At 41.4% G+C, this 18,664-nt stretch overlaps 1 protein-coding gene across 7 annotated transcripts in view; it reads right to left on the reverse strand.

Annotated features, from left to right (window-relative positions):
* The window catches only part of adgrl3.1 (adhesion G protein-coupled receptor L3.1), a 110,682-nt gene that overhangs the window by 36,863 nt on the left and 55,155 nt on the right, over window positions 1–18,664 (reverse strand). For 5 of the 7 annotated variants that reach the window (XM_038713551.1, XM_038713553.1, XM_038713550.1 and 2 more), the window contains 6 exons: window positions 18,140–18,154; window positions 16,228–17,016; window positions 3,996–4,439; window positions 2,925–3,028; window positions 1,894–2,079; window positions 393–431 (listed from right to left, as the gene is read on the reverse strand). In XM_038713551.1, coding sequence (XP_038569479.1) covers window positions 393–431; window positions 1,894–2,079; window positions 2,925–3,028; window positions 3,996–4,439; window positions 16,228–17,016; window positions 18,140–18,154 — 1,577 coding nt within the window. The remainder of the gene's footprint in view (window positions 1–392; window positions 432–1,893; window positions 2,080–2,924; window positions 3,029–3,995; window positions 4,440–16,227; window positions 17,017–18,139; window positions 18,155–18,664) is intronic. The other 2 variants (XM_038713552.1, XM_038713556.1) reach the window with 1 other exon arrangement.

Genomic DNA, 18,664 nt, shown 5'->3' on the forward strand with positions numbered 1-18,664 from the left:
GTCCCATTGATTCTGAATGCAAAAAAAAAGAGAGAAATTGAGAAAAGAATGGCAGCGAACCCTTTGAGGAGACTAAAACTTTTGTTAGCAGACACCAGTGGACAGTTCCCAGTGATTCTGATGCACACTGTAGTTCAAGACCAGAATAGACGATAATAAATGTTAAATGGCCGCCCTCCTCAAAGGGTTGGGATGCAACTCATAAGACAACTGCTGCAGCATAGAATTTGAATTCTACGTAGAGCGTTGTAATGTGTGATCACACACACGCATACACACACACAGGCTTGCTTTGTAGATAACATGCTGACTGTGAAAAAAAAAAACACACACAAACACATGTGGGACTATGGTGTGGCAAAGTAATCAACGATACCAGGAAGTGGAAATACCTGTGTGAAAAACCTGCAGGATCTTTCTCTCTTCTGAAGCTGTAAATTCAAACAATTCAGCTGTTAGCGATATAACACATCTCAATCATACACACACACACACATATACACACCTAGGTGCACAAAGGCAGTCACACTCACTTCATTAACATTGCACAAAAAGGCTTTGGTGGCTGAAATACATTGTTATTCTCCTCGCTCATTCCTTTCCCCATAACTTTCTTTCTTTTTCTACTATTCTTTTCACTCTTTTTTTCCAGATTGTTTTCATAATTTCTTTTCTTTTCTACTAATTCTCCGCATCTACTGTCAAGTGAATTGATGGCATTAATTACTATGGCACTCGTGCGTGATTGGACATATTCGATTTCCTAACAAAAATTAGCATAATAAGCTGGCATTTTACTCAATTAGGTACATATAATTGGGTCATTATTGAAAACAGGAGGAATGCTTTTCCTCTTCTATGGAGGACCGTTTTCTACAAATCCAACCTTTAACAGGGCAATTTGGTCAACAGCAAAACACAGATTAATTGAGTCCACTTACACATGCTCCAATATGTATTCACTTCACATCTGTTACTGTATTACTTCGAGAGGGAGCACAGGAGATGTGAAGAGTGTGATGTGTGAGACAAAAAGAAGGGAAATGAAGCAGACCCAGTGACTCAGTAGCTAAAGCTAAAAAAACAGCCAGTGACTGTATAAGAGGTGGCACCAGCTGTCAATCTGGCTGCTAAACCCCGCCTATCACTGTTGACCGCTGCAGAGACAATCAAGAAACAGTCCGTCATACAGTCAGTCTGTCAATTAGCCAGCCAAGCCAGCCAGTCAGCCATTCCCCACTGATTTAACTCACTTTAATTGAATGGCCCCATGAACAAAGTACAGAACTAAATTCTTTCCGTGTCTACCGGAGTAGTAAAACAGATCCTTTGCATACTCAGGATCGAGTTTCCATTAATGTAAGCACTCAAGCCTCCTTGTCGACAGCATCTTCATAGCCGTAGCTCAGAGACTGAAGTTCATTAAACAATGAGCTGTGACGTAAATTGTGTCTGTATGTTTTAATGAGAATAAATCCCAGGGCGAGACAGAGTTTTATTAAATTTCAATCTTGATCTAAAAAGAGTTGAGGAACCCTGCCAAAGACTAAAAGCAGTTCTCTGTCAACCATAATGTGGAGCAAAACATGTTAGACACACACATACACACACACACACACACACACACACACACACACACACACACACACACACACACACAAGCGGATAAAATAATGTCTAAAACCAGCTATCATCTGGAAATCTAAAGTGTTATGTTTGGTTCTTCATCAAACGATATTGCTCTCACTGTTCACTTGCAAAAGTCCCTCTATCTGTTCAATTTTCTCTTCGTCATCCCTCTTTCTGTTAAGATTACCATACCCATTCCTGCAAGAAAATCATTTATCTCACTCAATCACTCACTAAACATTGACAGTCCCTGGCCTGCATTACCTTGGTGAGGCTGCGGGCAGCACTGTCCTTGCCCCCGGGGGTGAGGTTCCTGAGCTGGACGTCAAGCAGTTCGACCAGTTGGGCCATGGCCCGCACTGTGGATGGCACATCGCCAGGACGCAGAAGCCCTTTGGTCTGCTCTGCCAGCTCCCTGGCCACGATTGCTGCCGTCTCACCCGAACGGAGCTGCAAGCCAAACAGGGTGACAGGGGCGGAGGGAGGAATAAAGTCAAAGAATGAGAGAGATGGTTGGAAGTAAAGGAGAAAAAAAGTCAGATGAGGTGAGAAGTGAAGGGAAAGTTGGGAAGAGGAGAGAAAGTTAGTGAGAGCACGTAGAGTAGGAGAGAGAAGCATACAGCAAAAGACAGATGGAAAAATGAAAGGACAGGAGAGGAAGGGCAGAAAGGTAAAGGACAGATGGAGTGAATGCAGAGGAATGAAAGCAAGCAAGACAAAAACAAGGATGGGATGGGGGAGCATAAAGAGGAGTTATGTGAAGGGGCGAGAGGAAGTCAGTGTTGTGTTTCCAGCACCTTACAACAGAAACATCACCTACTTTAGTACCTCTGCTGCAACGCTGATTTAACAGGGACCTTTTTTTTCATGTTTTGTCTCATATGACAAGTCGGAAAACTCTTAAAGCCTTGTGGCTCATGTGAGAACAGACACAAAGCGATAAATTGAAGTTGAAGGAGGTTGTAATAACTGGAGTAGCACTTTTCAAAATAAAAGTATTTTGAAGAATCAAACAATAATGTTTTCCATGCAAAAGCAATGCATTATTTGCAAATTAGCCTATCATGTTAGCCTATTATTATGATAGCAAAGTGTGAGTGAATGACCTTACTGGACATTTATTTGCCCCTACAGCTATATAAAATCTCTGAAGACGGATACATGGCCTAAATCTTCCCCTGTGGTCAGTGTGTATTCATGTGTGAGAAATTGCTCCAGGACTATATCCATAACACATTGCCTTCAACTAGGGCTCAATGGGAGCCACGAGGGCCAGCAGCGGTGTTCAGACTTACTTTCTGCATGATGTGGTTGACCCAGGGCGACGTGCAGTTGCTGAGGTCAGGGCCTTGGGGATCCCAGTAGCCCAAATGGGACATGCACACGTATGTGGCCACGCCTGCAAGACAAGCAAAACAAACAGGGTAAGACAGCACTGATATACACCAGGAGACCATTATCATGTGAGCTAACTAATGAAGTGTGTGTTGTAAGGATTTATACTACTTCTCTTTACATTTTCAGAGGGAATTGTGTATGGTGTCATGTTTTACTTTTCCCCAATCCCACAATTCCAGACCCATTACATCTTAGTCCTCTCCACTCAGCAATTCCTGTCAAAATCAAAGGGTGATTTTCCATTGCTGCAGAAAGTATATCCCTCACTGTCAGGTTGTCCCTATGCACTGCCACTTCACACATCTTACACACACTTAAATCATTGATCTATTTATTTTCAGTTGAATCATTTAATTATTAAGTCAAGTCAAGTGTCAATTTATTGAAAACAATAAATGTGCTTTAAAGGGTCATTTAAATTCAATTAAAATTTGAATTTAAAATAAGTAATTACATTTTTTCACTACTTTGTTGTCCCTTAAGGGAAATTTGTCTTGGGCATCAGTGCTGCTTAAGGCTGCAGTAACAACAGTAACACATATGGACTTTACACTGACATACATCATACAGTCTGCACCATACATTTAAATTACATTTCACAACACGCATACAGCTCACAAAATGGGATACACTGTTTGAATTACTAGCCAGCAGCATGTGGGGCATATAGACTAGCTACAACATCAAAAAACTGTTTGCAGGTATCTGCTGCTTTTAACTTTGTATTTAAATATGGTACTGGTGCTTTTACTTAAGCAAAGGAAGGAAAATTTTCCATCTTTGCCAATGAAAAACCTCTAAAGGACAGAGGAGATAAAAGAGCAAACAAACAAAATAATAATGACATATAGAAAGACACATTGCACTGGACAAAGCTTTCATAAATACTCTAACCAACTACTCAGTGGTCCTACAACCCCAACTCCTCTATACATTCTGCTATCTACCCACCAGTGCAGCTTCCTTACCCAGTGTTCCCACGGGGCAGGGCTGCTTGGCTGTCTGGCCTTGCTGTGTCCGGGGCCATGATATGTCCGCCGTCACCCTTGGACTGCAGAAGTCTTGGGGAGGCAGGGCAGGAGGCTGTGGGGCTGCTGGAGGGACCTGCACTGGAGGGGAGCGTCCTCCAGCTTTGTGGTTGGTGTCGGGAATCTGGTTGGTGTCAGATGATGAGCCATCAGCGGGAACCAGGACGGGCTGGCGAACCGTTGTGGTGGTCCAATAGCGCTGGCCGGGGGAGGTGGTGAGGAGAGGCCGCGGGGTGGTGTAGTAGGGAGGGGAACGAGTAGTGGTGGTGCGGCTGGTAGATGAAGAGGAGGAACCTCCACCACCGACTGGACCTCCCCCTCCTCCTCCTCCTCCTCCTACTCCTCCTCCTCGGTTAGGAGGCATCATTGGAGGTGGGCGATAGTCTAAAAATAAATAATAATTTTAATAAATAAATTTAATTCAGAAAAAACACAGCACTTGGGTTCTTAAACTAAGAGCCTGGACCCCAGACTGTGTTGTGGAGATCTGTGGGTCCCAACGTGACTAGAGTGCGGATGTTTGTCTTGAGTTCTTCTTGCCAGGACAAATTAGTTCAAAATGTATTCCCAGGATGCAAAAGTAAGAACAACAAGAGAGTAGTCTGTATCAGTACCAAGTGATGTGAGCAATGGCTTACAAGTGTAAATAATATTATAGTGATACACTCACAGCCGTTCATTAACACAGCTTTGAATAGCTTCGACAGGGAGTAGCTTATTTTTCTTATGACTTCCCAATGTTAGTGTTTCATCTTTCGTCAATGTAGTCATATGCGAGATCTCTGTGCGGGTTTTTTCTTTATCATTTACTCCCAAGTTCAGGACATGTTTCGAAGTGATTCAATCAACAACAGTTGTTACAGAACAACATAAATGTGCTAAAGTGGTACCATAATGGCAATAATGTCCAAGCAAGACCTCACAATTGGTTTGTCCTGCAAAAAGTGCACAAGGTTACCAGTCTATCCTTTGGGACTGGTACACAGTAGGGGTTCTTGCTGCCTAACCTGGCAGAAAAAAACAATGTTTCAGTGTCATACATGATTTATAACACCATGACATCATAAGAGGCAGGAAGGCCACTTAAATGCATACAACACACTCTTTTATTGTCAATATTTCATTGTAAAGAGGCTCAATTATTCACATTGACCCTGTTCAGAGGACAGAAATAAAGAATGAATGGATGAGATGAGGAAGGGGAAGAATGAGGAATAAAGAGCATGTGTTTGTGAAGTGTTACAGTGTCCTCTTGTGAACATACCACACCGGTGTGTCTCACTCTACTCGCTACCCTCCCGTTGTTTTAAACTGCATGTAGTCCAAATCAGTATGGCAGGATCAAAAGTTGGGTAAAAAGAAATAATTATTTACAGTTCTCCATCCCTTTCCCTTTGAATAATTTTATCAGCCTCAAGTCATTTGGAAGTCATTATGTGTTATACTGCATTCAGGTGGAGCCCATTTTCTAAAGCCACATCTTCGCTTAGAAACAATCTTTAACAAAGCAGGGAACAGCGAACACTTTCATTATACAGTTGAGATTGCCTGAAAGTATAAAACATGTAAATTATACTCAAGAATATCTTCTGAAATTTGTAATTACAGAAAACAAAGCCACAACTGTGTATTTAGTTTGAACCTGCAGACGTTTAAAATTATGTGAATTAGTTTGGATAGTGCCAAACCTTTTAAAAAATACTTTCTATGCTATATACATTTGCACCTGGTTCTTCTAGATACTGTACATCCACAACTGTGTGTTTATGCCGAATCAACACAGAACACTAAATATACTTTGCTTTCAGGCCTACACAGCTGATAACAACAGGCAAACACACAAACAAACAGACATAAACACAGAGGCAACCCCTCCTAGATCTAAAAAAAACACTCAAACACGAATTCTAGCAATTTCATGTTTTGCCACTTTTTCACAAGAGAAATATATATTTCATAATCTCACGTTCCGTGTTTAGTCGTTGGTTGAAAATATTTTCAACACAGTAATAAAACCTAAAACTAGCGGTGAAAAACTGAGTCCAGAGAAAGATGAACCTGGCTGAAAAGATTTTCCTCACCATCTCCACGTCGACCAGTGACTATGAATAAGATAAAAAAATTTCTGAAGAGCAATATACTGACAACACGCTACATGATTTCTGGGTAATGTAGTCCTTCAAGCTCTTAAAAATGCAGCTATCACTTGCTGACAGTTGGGGTAGCGAAAGGGTGAAGTTGCCTTGTGCGACTTTACGTTTGCCCTGATGTTAAAATTTTCGATTATAAGATTTTCAGCAAAAATGGAAAGCACAGGCACTTGTGTTTCTCTGTGTAAGGTGTTGGTGTGCCTAAGGCCATAATATGTACTACATGCTGGTCACTGACATTGAAGGGTTATAGAGTTTCCCATCGCTCAATGGGGCTGTATGTTTTGCTCAGAAAAGGGCTGTGATTGTATGAATTTAACCAGTAGAGGCTGGCATAATTACACACATTTGTAACTGCGATGGGTTTTCGGTGTACTTTATATAGACTTTATGCTGTTAATAATTGTTGTCAACATGTGCTTGATCTGAGGGGACTAGATTTCCATGATGTCTGATTTGGGGTGTGATGTGCACAAATTTAGCCTACTGCAGTGTCTTGGTAAATCTGTCATTTTTTGATGGTTTTTTGTTGTTCCTTTGGGGGTGAAGGGAAGGTGTCAGTCTGGAGAATGATGTGTGGAATGGGTGTGTGGATTGTGTGGGTGGTAGGAAAGAGTGGGTGTTTTATGGGGGTGTATTATTATTTACTGTGAACTCAAGTTGTCCCTTCCTGTGGATTTTAAGTTTAATTAAGCACACAGTAATTCTCTTTTTCTGTCACCCTCTGTCTGTCCATCTGGTTGACTGACAGCCATGTACCATCCCGCTCCTCCTGTACGTTCTGTTCTCTTCCTCCTCAACTCAATGGAGTGTTTCCGTACCTAAACTGTGCAGCTCCCCGTTCCTGAATCACTGCCGCCCTGCCTCATGCATTCTCCACGGAACACTGCCATCAATCATGCGTAGCAGCAGTGGCCTAGGGACTAGCTGTCAATCTGTGTGTATGTGCGCACAAGCGTGCGTGTGTGTACTTATGAAACAGAGAGTGTGTGTGTCTATCTGCACTCAAACGGGAAGCTCCATTAGGGGCTCTGCCACAACAATAGAAGAGTAATGGTGGGTGTGTGTGTGTGTGTGAGAGAGAGAGTGTCTGAGGTTGATGTCTGCTGTCATTTGAGTACAGGGGGAGAAAACACAGGGGCTGGCAGCTTGAGGTGAGGTAACACAAAAGCCTGCAAGCATCACAGTCAAGGGGCCACAGCACTTCACTACCTATGCATCGCTAGCTCGTCCTTCTTTTCTCTGCTGTTCTCTTGACATTTTCCACCTGATTTGATCATTCACAAAAACTTTCCGCACACTTTTTATTCTTCCTACTTTAATTTCTATATTTCCCATCACTCTCTTTCAAGTGTGATCACCTGTGTCTTTTTTTGTCCTCCAATGCTTTGTCTTTTGCAGCATTAGGATGAAAAAAAAAGATTTTGTAATGGAATGAATTCATCACTGGCATTACTCAGGATGCTGTGAAAGATGCTGTGAGGAACTAACAGCAACATGACATAACAGCTTCATAAAACATTTATTGAGAAAAAAGCTAGAGGTTGTACTCGTGGGGACTGACACTTCCCTGTGTTTAAGCTTAGGAAGCCTTGAGTAAATGCGCTATGACAACTTCATGATGTCAGCTAATCTAAACGTTGTGCACTTTGCCGAAGATTGATGCCAAAAGAATATGCATGTGAGCAAAACTACAGTCACAAAATCAGTTACGATTTTTGCTTTATACGTATGCCCTGCATATGCATGTGGGCGACATGCTGTAAAAGATTTATTTTAGAGGAAACATGATTTAATATTTTACATTCCTGTGTGTAACATAGCTTTGTGATAAATGTGGCTCTTCAACAGTCACATTCTACTGCAGTAATAAATGATAATGCAGCAAGGGGTTAAAGTCCTATTAACTATTCTATTTAGCACTGGGGAATATGCTTGAAATCAACCACATGCAATTAATAAGAATGTCAGTATATCACACATACAGTATAGCAAAATAGAAGGAGCCTAATTATATGCACATCGTATAACATTTAGATATGATCCAACGGGGAGAAAAACCTGTTCTATCTAAATAAATGTGTGGTTCGGAGGTTGTACTTGTGCATGTATGTGCATGCAAAATCACGTAAAATAATCAATAGCATAATTAATAAAAATGAACTAACTACCTGTGTGTTCCACAGCAACACTCTTCAAATACATAAAACAAACCCCTCAATAAATTTTTTTTTTTTAATTTTCTTGAAAAACAATAACACATAATGAGCATAGCATAATGATACAAAGCCCTAAGTTTATTCTATTCTACTGGTAAATTTTCATCTGCCACAGAAGAATGTGTGATACAATTGAAAGCTCCAGAACTATTAATGGATGATGCACTGGTGATGATGGTGAGATTGTTTTGTCCTCTGCCGTTCACATGGTCCAGAAAAGACTTTCAGTTTCAGCTTTCTATCTAACATGGATGAGAAGATCAACTATTGCATGACAAATGGAAAAGATTGTTTGGTATGATCAAAAGCTACAGAACAGCTGGAATGGTGAGGCTGTTTTGTTGACTATTCTGTTCAATTATTTTCTATTCTATTCTATTTTATTTGTTTTCCTGACCTGTAGCAAGCCCATGGGAAGGTGAGACATTGGCAGGCTGGCAGTAAACTTGTTCCTGGAGTTGTCTATCTGTCACCACACTGGAGGGGCCATAGAGATGCTCTCAGTCTGGGATGCTAGCACATGATTGTCTGACATGCAGACAGACGTGTGTGTGTGTGTGTGTGTGTGTGTGTGTGTGTGTGTGTGTGTGTGTGTGTGTGGCACTGTTTTTCTGTGTGGGTTAGACTGCCTGTCTCTGCCTCTGCTCTGCTGCCGAGAATGCTCTTGTTGACTTCTCACTTGGTAAACAGAGGGATCGTAAATCCACAACACAAAAGGTAGGAGGCAGAAAAGAGAGAGGAGAGGGAAAATCAACTTCCCCTGGCAAGTTTCCCACACCGTCAGGAAGGCGGCAGACAGCGAGTGCGAGAGGCTGAGTTAGAGAGAAGCAAAAAGAGGAGGGATTTGAATTAAAACAGAAGTTTCACAAAGCTGAAACGGAGCATCTATTATACTCGTATGGTATTCTTAATATGATAATATAAGTTACTGCCTCCTTGCCTCACACACACACACACACACACACACACACACACACACACACACACACACACACACACACACACTCACCATCCTGAACAGTTGGGAGGGGATGAATCCAGAGGGGTAACAGCAAAATGATAATCTTGGGGCACAAAGCTTTCTAGACTGGATAGTAGTACAGACATTGAATAGGGCTGCATACTGCGATAACACACTGCCCCTATGGCTGGAGTGTACACACACACACACACACACACACAAATGTACAAACACACTTGTGCAGACACTTACTTTTCGCTCAGTTGTGCTCCAAGCAACAAACACACACACACACACCTGAGTAGAAATGTACTTTTCACTCACTTATGTGCAAAGCAATACACACTCGTGCACACAGAGCTTGTGGCGAGTGGCTCGGGCCTGCTGATAAGACAGAATGGAGCACTTCAAAGCAGTGATACTTGGAGATAGAAAACAACCTCAACTAATAGAGCCTCCCTCAAAATGGCTGCCAGGCACCACCACGTTCCACAGCTAATGTGTCACATACAGACACATCACCACTCAGCCCTCATTGACTTACCAGTTGCATAATCATGACAACCCTCTGCTGAGGTTGGAGACACCGGCAGCAAGTTTGCCAATTACATGCTTCTTTCTTAATCAGGGGAAGTTCCCTTGTTCAAAGCAAAAAGCTAATGGAACAGACAGACCATTTGTTTCATTCATTCATCATGCATTTTTGTGTTTCTGTTTAATAATGCAGGGAATCATCAGCACATTCCTTTAAAGTCCATATTGTGGCGTCTCCTATTCCAGACATGCATAGAATTTCTGTCAATTCTAAGAGGACAACATGCACCGCATGAATATATAGTAGCCATCCAAAATCCTATTACTGTTACAAAGAGCCATAGTTTCTAGCAAATGACCCTGTGGCTATTTAATATTTTGCTCCCCATAATTTATCACCATGGCCCATAATTTAGAGATTAAGATTGGATCCACTTTGCCCTCCCGCACATTTTTTACATTTCAAAAATGAAATCTGAATAGAACACAGGTATGGTGACATGCTCTGCTCGCTGCTCTTTTCTGTATTTACTTCCTGCAAGGCTGTGGGTTTCCCCTCCACCCTGTTGTCCTGGCTAGGCCTGCTTAATTTGGCATCTGATTTTTGGCAGAAGAGAAGCGGTGCGGAGGCCAACTGCACGCAGTGGGCCTAGCAGGGGCAATCCAATCGATAAGGACACACTGCAGGCAAGGAACAGGTGCAGCAGACTCTCTCTCAAGCAGAGTTCAGTCTCTGCTGAGACGGCTGTGTCGTAATCTATTTGGAATAGAAGGAGATAGTCAAGGAGGGAGAAGGCAAAAGGTAAAAGACAAAGAAGCGAGGGGGCAGAAGAGAGAGCAGGCCTTGTAAGCCGTGTAAATATGTTGTACGGGATTGAGGATTGTTTTTTTGTATAGTGTTATGACTTGGACACTTATTTTTGAAATGAGATCCAATCCCAAAATTGGGAGAATACAATTTTGAAATCAAAGGCTTATGTTTTGCAAACAATCATGCAACTTACTAAGTAAACCAGCTTTCGTTTGTCAGAGCTCAATCATCGTCAAGTCCTTGAAAGTCAGGTCTGTTAAGGACTTTATACACAGACAGTGTACACACACACACACACACACACACACACAACAAACACACACACACACACACACACACAACTTGGTGTGACAAGCCAGAAATGTGCAGAGGGTGAGTCTAATCAGTGATCTGGTGAAAGAGTGGCTCCACTTCAGCCATTAACTCTTATTATTCTCCCCACTTTAGCTTGTTTCCAACATTTCCTGCAATGCTTAGCCCTGTCGCTTGATTGCAATCTGGTGCCAAGGAAGGAAAATAGGGAGAGGAAAGGACAGAAGAGGAGAGGTGGGGGAGGATGGTAAATAAGCGGGTGGGGGGGTGTGGGGGGGCAATAGATACTCCATGCTTGACTTCCTTAGGAAATGGAACACAGTGATTCCAGCCATTAGGAGTTCAAAGGTGAACCTTTACATTTCCGTAAACTGACAGTGGCGATGAAAGGTCATCACTATATAACTGTGTATTTAATAAATTAGAAGAGAATGCCAGTGTTTGATTATTCTTTAATTAAGAGTGATGATATCACTTTTGACACTTTAAATATCGGACTGAAATTTGTGGTTACATGGTTTTCAAACTGAATTACACAGGTTTGACTTTGCGTAAAACACTAAAGTGAGACTTGGGCAAAATGCATTCAAACTCTCAAATGCAAATAAAAATCTATGAATAATTGTTTTCATTTTTCCTGTACTTAGGTATTGTTAAAAAACAGCTGTCAAAGTTTGAGTTATTTTCCCTATTAATTTTTTACATATTGCAAATTGAATATTGTAGATGTATGTAAAAGCTGAACCTCTCTTACATAAGTTGTTTTAATAAAGTCATTATTGAAGTTACTGCTTGTAACCAGTCATAAAACAGCCTATTTTTGTCTCCTTCTGATTAACTTCTGTAAAACTGTCTCTATATGACAGAACAAAAACACCTCCAGGGTTGCTCAGAAAACTTTCATAATTACGTACCTTCCCTGTTAAACTAATTTCAGTGTTCTGGTTTTATCCCTAGAATATGCAATCAGAATGATTCACTTACTTAAGAAGTCAGACGTATATCATCACCTTAAAGGTCTAAAGTGACACAGTACTAAGAGAACACATGGTACTTGCAAGACTTTGCCGCATGTGAACATTTGCACCAAAGAAGAAAGACCAAAAAATCTGAGAAATGTAGTAGCAAGAGAAAATGAGACAGAAATAAACAGAGACAAATGAAGGGTCCAACAAAGATGGGAAAGGCAGCATGCACAAGTGTACCCTGTTCGCCCCTCCCATCCTGAAGATGCAGATAACATGAATAATTTTGCGACTTTGCTGGGAAAACTTTCTAAAGTGTGGCAAGGCAGACTTGAGGTGATAAATTATTCAAATATTTCATCGGAGCCATGCCGCTTGCGTACGGCAGGCCTCTATAATATGCATGTAAGAAGACATGATGAAACAACTCCATAAACAGTAGAGAGTGAGAGAGTGTTTGGGGAGTGTGGGGTGGGAGGAAAGGGTAATGCAGAGACAAGTGACTTGACTCTGACTCTGCGTAGGCATTCACGCACTAGGCTTCCATAATATATACATCTAAGGACACAATGAAATGGCCTTGAGTGATGAGGGAAAGGGTTGAGCGTAGAAAAGGAGGGCAGATTAAGCGGGTGATAAGGACAACAGAGAGAAAAAACAGTGGAAAACACAGTGTTAAAGAGAAAGATATATGAGAAGGGGAAGGGGAAATATTGAGATTTCCTGCCATTGTGAGTGCATGTGTTTGGGTGAGAGACAGGGAGAGAAAGAATGGGTTTTTAACAGACAAAGATAAAGCACAAACAGATGCGGGGAACAATAAATGTAGGGAGGCAGTTCACTTTCTTCCTAAGTACCAAGGGAGGAGGAATATGCATTTCAAAAAGATCATTTTCTGCTGCATGCTACATCAATGGTGTGATGGAATACATGGGGGTAAACCTTGATATTATCTGTTGGCCTGAGGTGAACTATACCGAGCGACTTTCCTTTCTTCCTCTGTGATGTTTAAATTCTTATGCATAAAATAAACCTCATGTGATATATAGTGCTAGGCTAGACGTTTACATTTTTCGATACCTTATAGTTTGAGGGACAATAACACTATTTCTAAACCCTTTTTATGTTTAGTTTAAAAAATGTCAATACTAGAACTTTGCTGAACTGTAGTACAGCCAAAATTGGAAAGTTACTACTTAAATTAGGACTTATTTTGACAGATGTGTGTCTAGCAAACTAGCTAGTCCAAACAGGGACAATGTTTCCGAATGACCTCTTCTAAAGCGTCCAGTGAGCTTCCTTCGTTAGCCAGTTGGACAGACAGAAAACACAGTAATTGGTGCCCTCTATGTTGTACCCCAATTACACTCAGTCCCCAGTGGCCTAACTCGGCCTTCTCTTACTCCATGGCCCATTTCCTGTCTCATTTTATATCTTTAGGAAGTCCATATGAGGCGAAACAAAAGCAGGGCAAGCATTATGCTACATCACTTGTGGGAGTGGGAACCCTCAGAATGGCCCCTTTCCTTGGCCTGTTTCCTGAACTGACTAAGGAAAAGAAGGGGGGAAAACACCAGGGCTCGAATAGCAAGTTTGACCACAGTCACCTTACAGTATATGCTTAACATATATGTATAGACATCCTAAACAGAAACACACCTTTCTTAGACAAGCGATAAAGGAATGAAGAGCAAAATATAGGACCCGGATACAACAACAAAATAAAACTTGAATGAATGAATCGACTGGTCGCCTCATTTTCCGAAGAATGAGAAAATCATGCAGTTAAGGTAGTTAATTTATTCCTTGTCTTCATTGAGTAAGGCAGCGGAGCGAGGAGAGTAAAGGAGTGGGGCAGCATTGATTGTGTGTATTTATCTCCCGCTGGTCAGCAGTCTAGCTTGTTGCTGTGCACTGGAGGTCATTCTCCACATTGAATCCCCATTGATCTCCTCTTTAGAGCCTCCTGAGACACCCAGAGCTCCATTATGAGACTGATCACACTCTCAAGCGTACACCAATAAACAAGTATGCACGCTCATGAATAGAGAGACACAAACTCGTACTGTAAGTACATTAGCACATTAGCACACAGGCATGCACATTATTATGCATGCATAAACACACATACACACATTTTTACTGCACGGCCTTCCTTGCCACATGCACACTGATCGGTAGAAACCAAGTTTAAGCTGCCTCTCTCTATAATTCCTTGTACTGCGCCTTCTAACTGCGTGTAAGAGCATGCATTAATTCAGACATCATTTAATAAGACACGCAGCCAGACTGCCTTGACCACTCCATAGAAAGGTGCTGAAAGGCAATTACGTTGGGCAAATAGCCCTTCAGGCTCCAGGGGCCTAAGCCCTTCCATCCACAGGAAGGAAGGAGGGGAGGGTGGACTAAGCTCACACCAGAGGTGAAAGAGAGTCACTCTGGGTTAGACAGTATTCTGTGCCCTTTCGGGTGCCACCGCATTGGTGGTCTAAATGAGTCAACCTGCAGACTGGATTTATGACACAAAACTGGGTCAATCCTTGTACAGGTTAGATATAAGTTTCATACAGAAGATCTGCATATGATTTTTTTAAAAACCAAACTCAACTTTAACCCGCATTACACCTGATTTCCCAATCAATATATGTCTGTCCTAGTGTAAAAGATCACTTCACCTGGATTATTCATATTTTCTTACTTACTAGTCATGCACAGAGTATTGGTTTCCATTACAAAAAGATGAATGGAATTACATTTGTGGTGCTCAAAAGGATTTAAAAGCTACACTTTAAGCAGAAATAACTGATATTCTTGTTGACTTGGCAGTGGAACAAGGTGTAAACTCTCCACCAACCCCTTAGGGAAATATTTTTTGCAGCTAAATGCTCCACTATGTTACACCATGCTAGTCACTGAGCTTGTATGTCTGCTGTTTGGTGTTGTGCAGGTGGCGTACAGTCAGTTTATGAAAGCTTTCTGCTTAAAACAGCTAACTGCTGCGGCTGGAAAAAGTTTCATGATAGCAGAGAATCATGACAATAAAGTTGTGGGCCATAAAACCCAAACAATGAGCTGAAATATGCTAAAATGCTTCATAAAGCTGAGGGGAACTCGGCGGGTGATGACCATCTGTGGGTGTGCCACTGCAAGTGGCTCCTTTCACGTACATGTAGTTATTAAAAAAATTTTGTTCAGCACAGTTTTAAAAATTATAATCGCACCTTTCTAGAGAAAATGTCCAGGCTAATCCAATAACCTTGCTGTACACTGTTTAATTGGAACTGCTTTTAAATGAAGTGACACTACTTAATAATATTAATCTAATTTAATAATCAAACATAAAATAATTTATTTGATTTGAGTGATTTGAGTCTCTGTTAATGGTGGCAACCAGAGATAAAGCTTTGATAGCGGCATCATACGAATGGATCAACAATAAAAAACAAACAGAAAAAAAGAATGAATCAAACACAGGTTCAAGTGTCTTCAGATTGTCATCATAAGTGGATGTCCTGTATGAAAGCGGTATCAATTCCTCCTCCCTCCAGACACTCTTGGCTCCATTCTCGATTTTCAACTCCATTATGATTTGTTAAGCAGCTGGGGAAACTAAAGAGAGGGCTGACAAGTGGGACAGTAAAAGGCAAGAGGCATTTACAGTATGTAAGACTCGGCATTACATGATTAGAGATATTCTTTTAATGGTACAGATCAAGGTAGACCTTATGATGTCTTTGTGAATTTCCTCAAATAGCAGCTCTGCAGACATCTACAATTTAAATGACACTGGTATATCCAACTAATTTCAAGTTTTTTTTGTAGGTTGCTTTTTTATTATTCTGAAAACATGCAGATACCATGTGTGGGGGAACAGTCATAATTGAGAATGGTGACAGCACAGATGGTGCTTTTCTTCCTTTTTAAGTCATTTTGCAGAATTAATTATTAGAGGAAGATTAGTGGCTGTAAGTATTCCTTATGTCACAACAAAAAAATAATTTATCATTATGAATATTAAAATGAATGAATATTAAAAGCATTACAAATATGCCAAGGTATTTCATGTGAAGATTTAAAAAATCACATCACAGCCTGTCCAATTAATTGAATGGAGAAAAGTTATTTCTTTTTATTACACATGGTACTAAGCAGAAAAACCATAAAGAAAAAAGACTTGCAGGAGGAATAGGAAGAGGAAATGGGTTGAAGGTGGGACCTACCATTGTTGCCAAAGTCCAGCGAGTATTTGACCACATGGTAGTTATTCCACACGTACAGCAGGTTGTCTCTCGGGTTGTAATCCACTGCAGCGATGTACTGGTAGGAATTTGGGAACGGTATGTTAACCGTTATCTCCTTGCTCTTATCAGTGTTGTACATGTAATCGATTTTGTTCCCTGTCCCTTCATTGTCGTCATCTTCATAGACTGTTTTGACCACGTACAGGACCCCACAGATCATGAAAGCATTGGAGGCAGAGCGTTTGTCATAGCTGGTGTCCCACGAGCCTTCAATGCGCAGAGTATAGGGGTTGAGCTGGCTCACCACAATGCGCCCATTGTTCTGCTCTGTTGCATAGATCACCCACAGTCCATTCTCATCCACCGCTAGGTCAATGTCCGACTTGCCCCCCCAGCGGTACGGTGAGGTGTCATGGTAGTTGGCATTGGCAATAATGGCCTCGCCACTCTTGATGCGAGTGCGCAGGTCAAACTTTACAATGTTGCGAGTGCGCTCCTTGTTGAAGAACAGTGCACCATCATAGACAACAAAGCCAGTCCCATCCACACGATGTGGGAGTTTGTAGGTGGTGGTGGGACGGCCAGCAATGAAGTCCTCCTTTGAAGAGTACTCTGTCAGTGTGTCTGTGCGGTATGGCGTCCAGGGCATGTAGTAGATCTTGTCTGAGGCCTGCAGTGGGTCTTTGCACCACGCACCGGACTGGTGATCTGACTCAAAGAGATGTTCACTTTGGTACACTCCTCGCAGAGTGCCAGGGCAGAGAAATACTGAGGAACAAATGACAGCATTTTCACATTAGATCCAGTTTTATGCAGTCGCTGTAAAATGTCAACTTTTCTGTCTAGTCTTTCTGACAGGGAAGTGTTTGCCTCTTTTCACAACTGTTACATTGTGTTTTAACTTAACCTTAACCACCACTGAGTGAGGATGACATGATAGGCTTACTGTGTTGTGATCTGAATGTTTTATAGTCACTGTTGTTTTTAAGAACAGCAACAGCATGCCTCCTATTCAACAGATAATACCCTGCTCTTACGGCAAAGAGAAAAAGAGAAAATGGCACATTTTGTTCTACTCCCCCCTCCATCCCTGTATTCCCATTACTGCCTCCCTCCCTCATTAGACTCATAGCTCTTTCTTCCCTTCTTTCTCTTTCTGTCTCAGTCAGGAACAACCAACTATAGAAATGAACACGTCTTTTATCGCCTGCTGTTTCTGCAATTGTTACAATAATTCATTTCCCACTCTGTGCTTGGTATTCCCATCTAGAATACTGGGGTCAGGTTTTATGAGTGATGTGGGAGACGCAGTAAATTCTGTGAAGCCAATGCGACCGGAGTCATAGGGACCTTTGTAATTTAACTGGAATGTTGTCACATACACACACACACATGTACACACAGCAGATACACACAGAGACGAACCAGATGTGCATTGTGGTTTTCCCATTCTTCCCAATAAATATAACTCTAGATCCCACGTAAAGGGCTGGCAATATTGATTTAATTTTCATTGGCTATTCAAAGTACTGGCATAATTTTCATATCACGCGGAAGCATTTGAAATATTAAATGTCAAAGTAATTCTCTGTTCATTGGCTCATCATAAAAATGTACTCCACCCGTGGAGAGTTTGTTAAGTGACATTCTACACGATACCATGGAATAATATGGTCCTAGAGTGTGTCTAATGAGAACCAGTGTTTCGAAATTGCCTCTATATGCTGAGATCAAGCTGTCTTAATATAGCAGCAGTGACTTTGAAAGAGATGTCAGTCTGCCATGAGGTACAAAACGCTTCAGGCGCTGGCATCAAAAAGCGACACCCCAACCCTGGATTTTGAGCATGGGTGCATGTGTGAATGTGGGCGTGCTTGTTTCACAGACTTACCTTTTTGTTCTACTTCTGCATGAGCCATAGGCAAAGATTTGAAGAAAAAAAAAGAGAGAAAGAAAGAGATAGAGACAAGAGACAAAAATAGATTAATGATGCAATAATAAGAAAATCATGATAATACAATCTCAGATCTCCATAATCGTTCTCATATTTCATTCTAATCTTGTGAGAGTGCCATGATGCTCTCCATGTGTGATTGGTAATAGCATTACGTACGCGTCTAAGGAGACTGCACTGCAACAGGGAGGCTATCTAAAAGTAATGCATCATACATATGTCACACACACACATACAAACACATATGGGGGGAATAGAATAGACACACACGTGCCATGCAGACACAGACAGAGTAATACTGAGGGCAAACACACAAGAGCGTGACACGAACTACACAGACATATTCATAGTATCCATCACTGTCCTGTCCCTAGTGCAGGACAAAATACAGCAATACAAAATGACCTGAGATAATGAGCTCTTTAATGTATGGTAATAGCAACAGAACAATGAAAACCAGAA

Source organism: Micropterus salmoides, unplaced genomic scaffold (genome assembly GCF_014851395.1).
Source record: "Micropterus salmoides isolate LMB-PRFRI ecotype aquatic unplaced genomic scaffold, ASM1485139v1 Ms_hic_scaffold_12, whole genome shotgun sequence".
Lineage (NCBI taxonomy): Eukaryota > Metazoa > Chordata > Actinopteri > Centrarchiformes > Centrarchidae > Micropterus > Micropterus salmoides.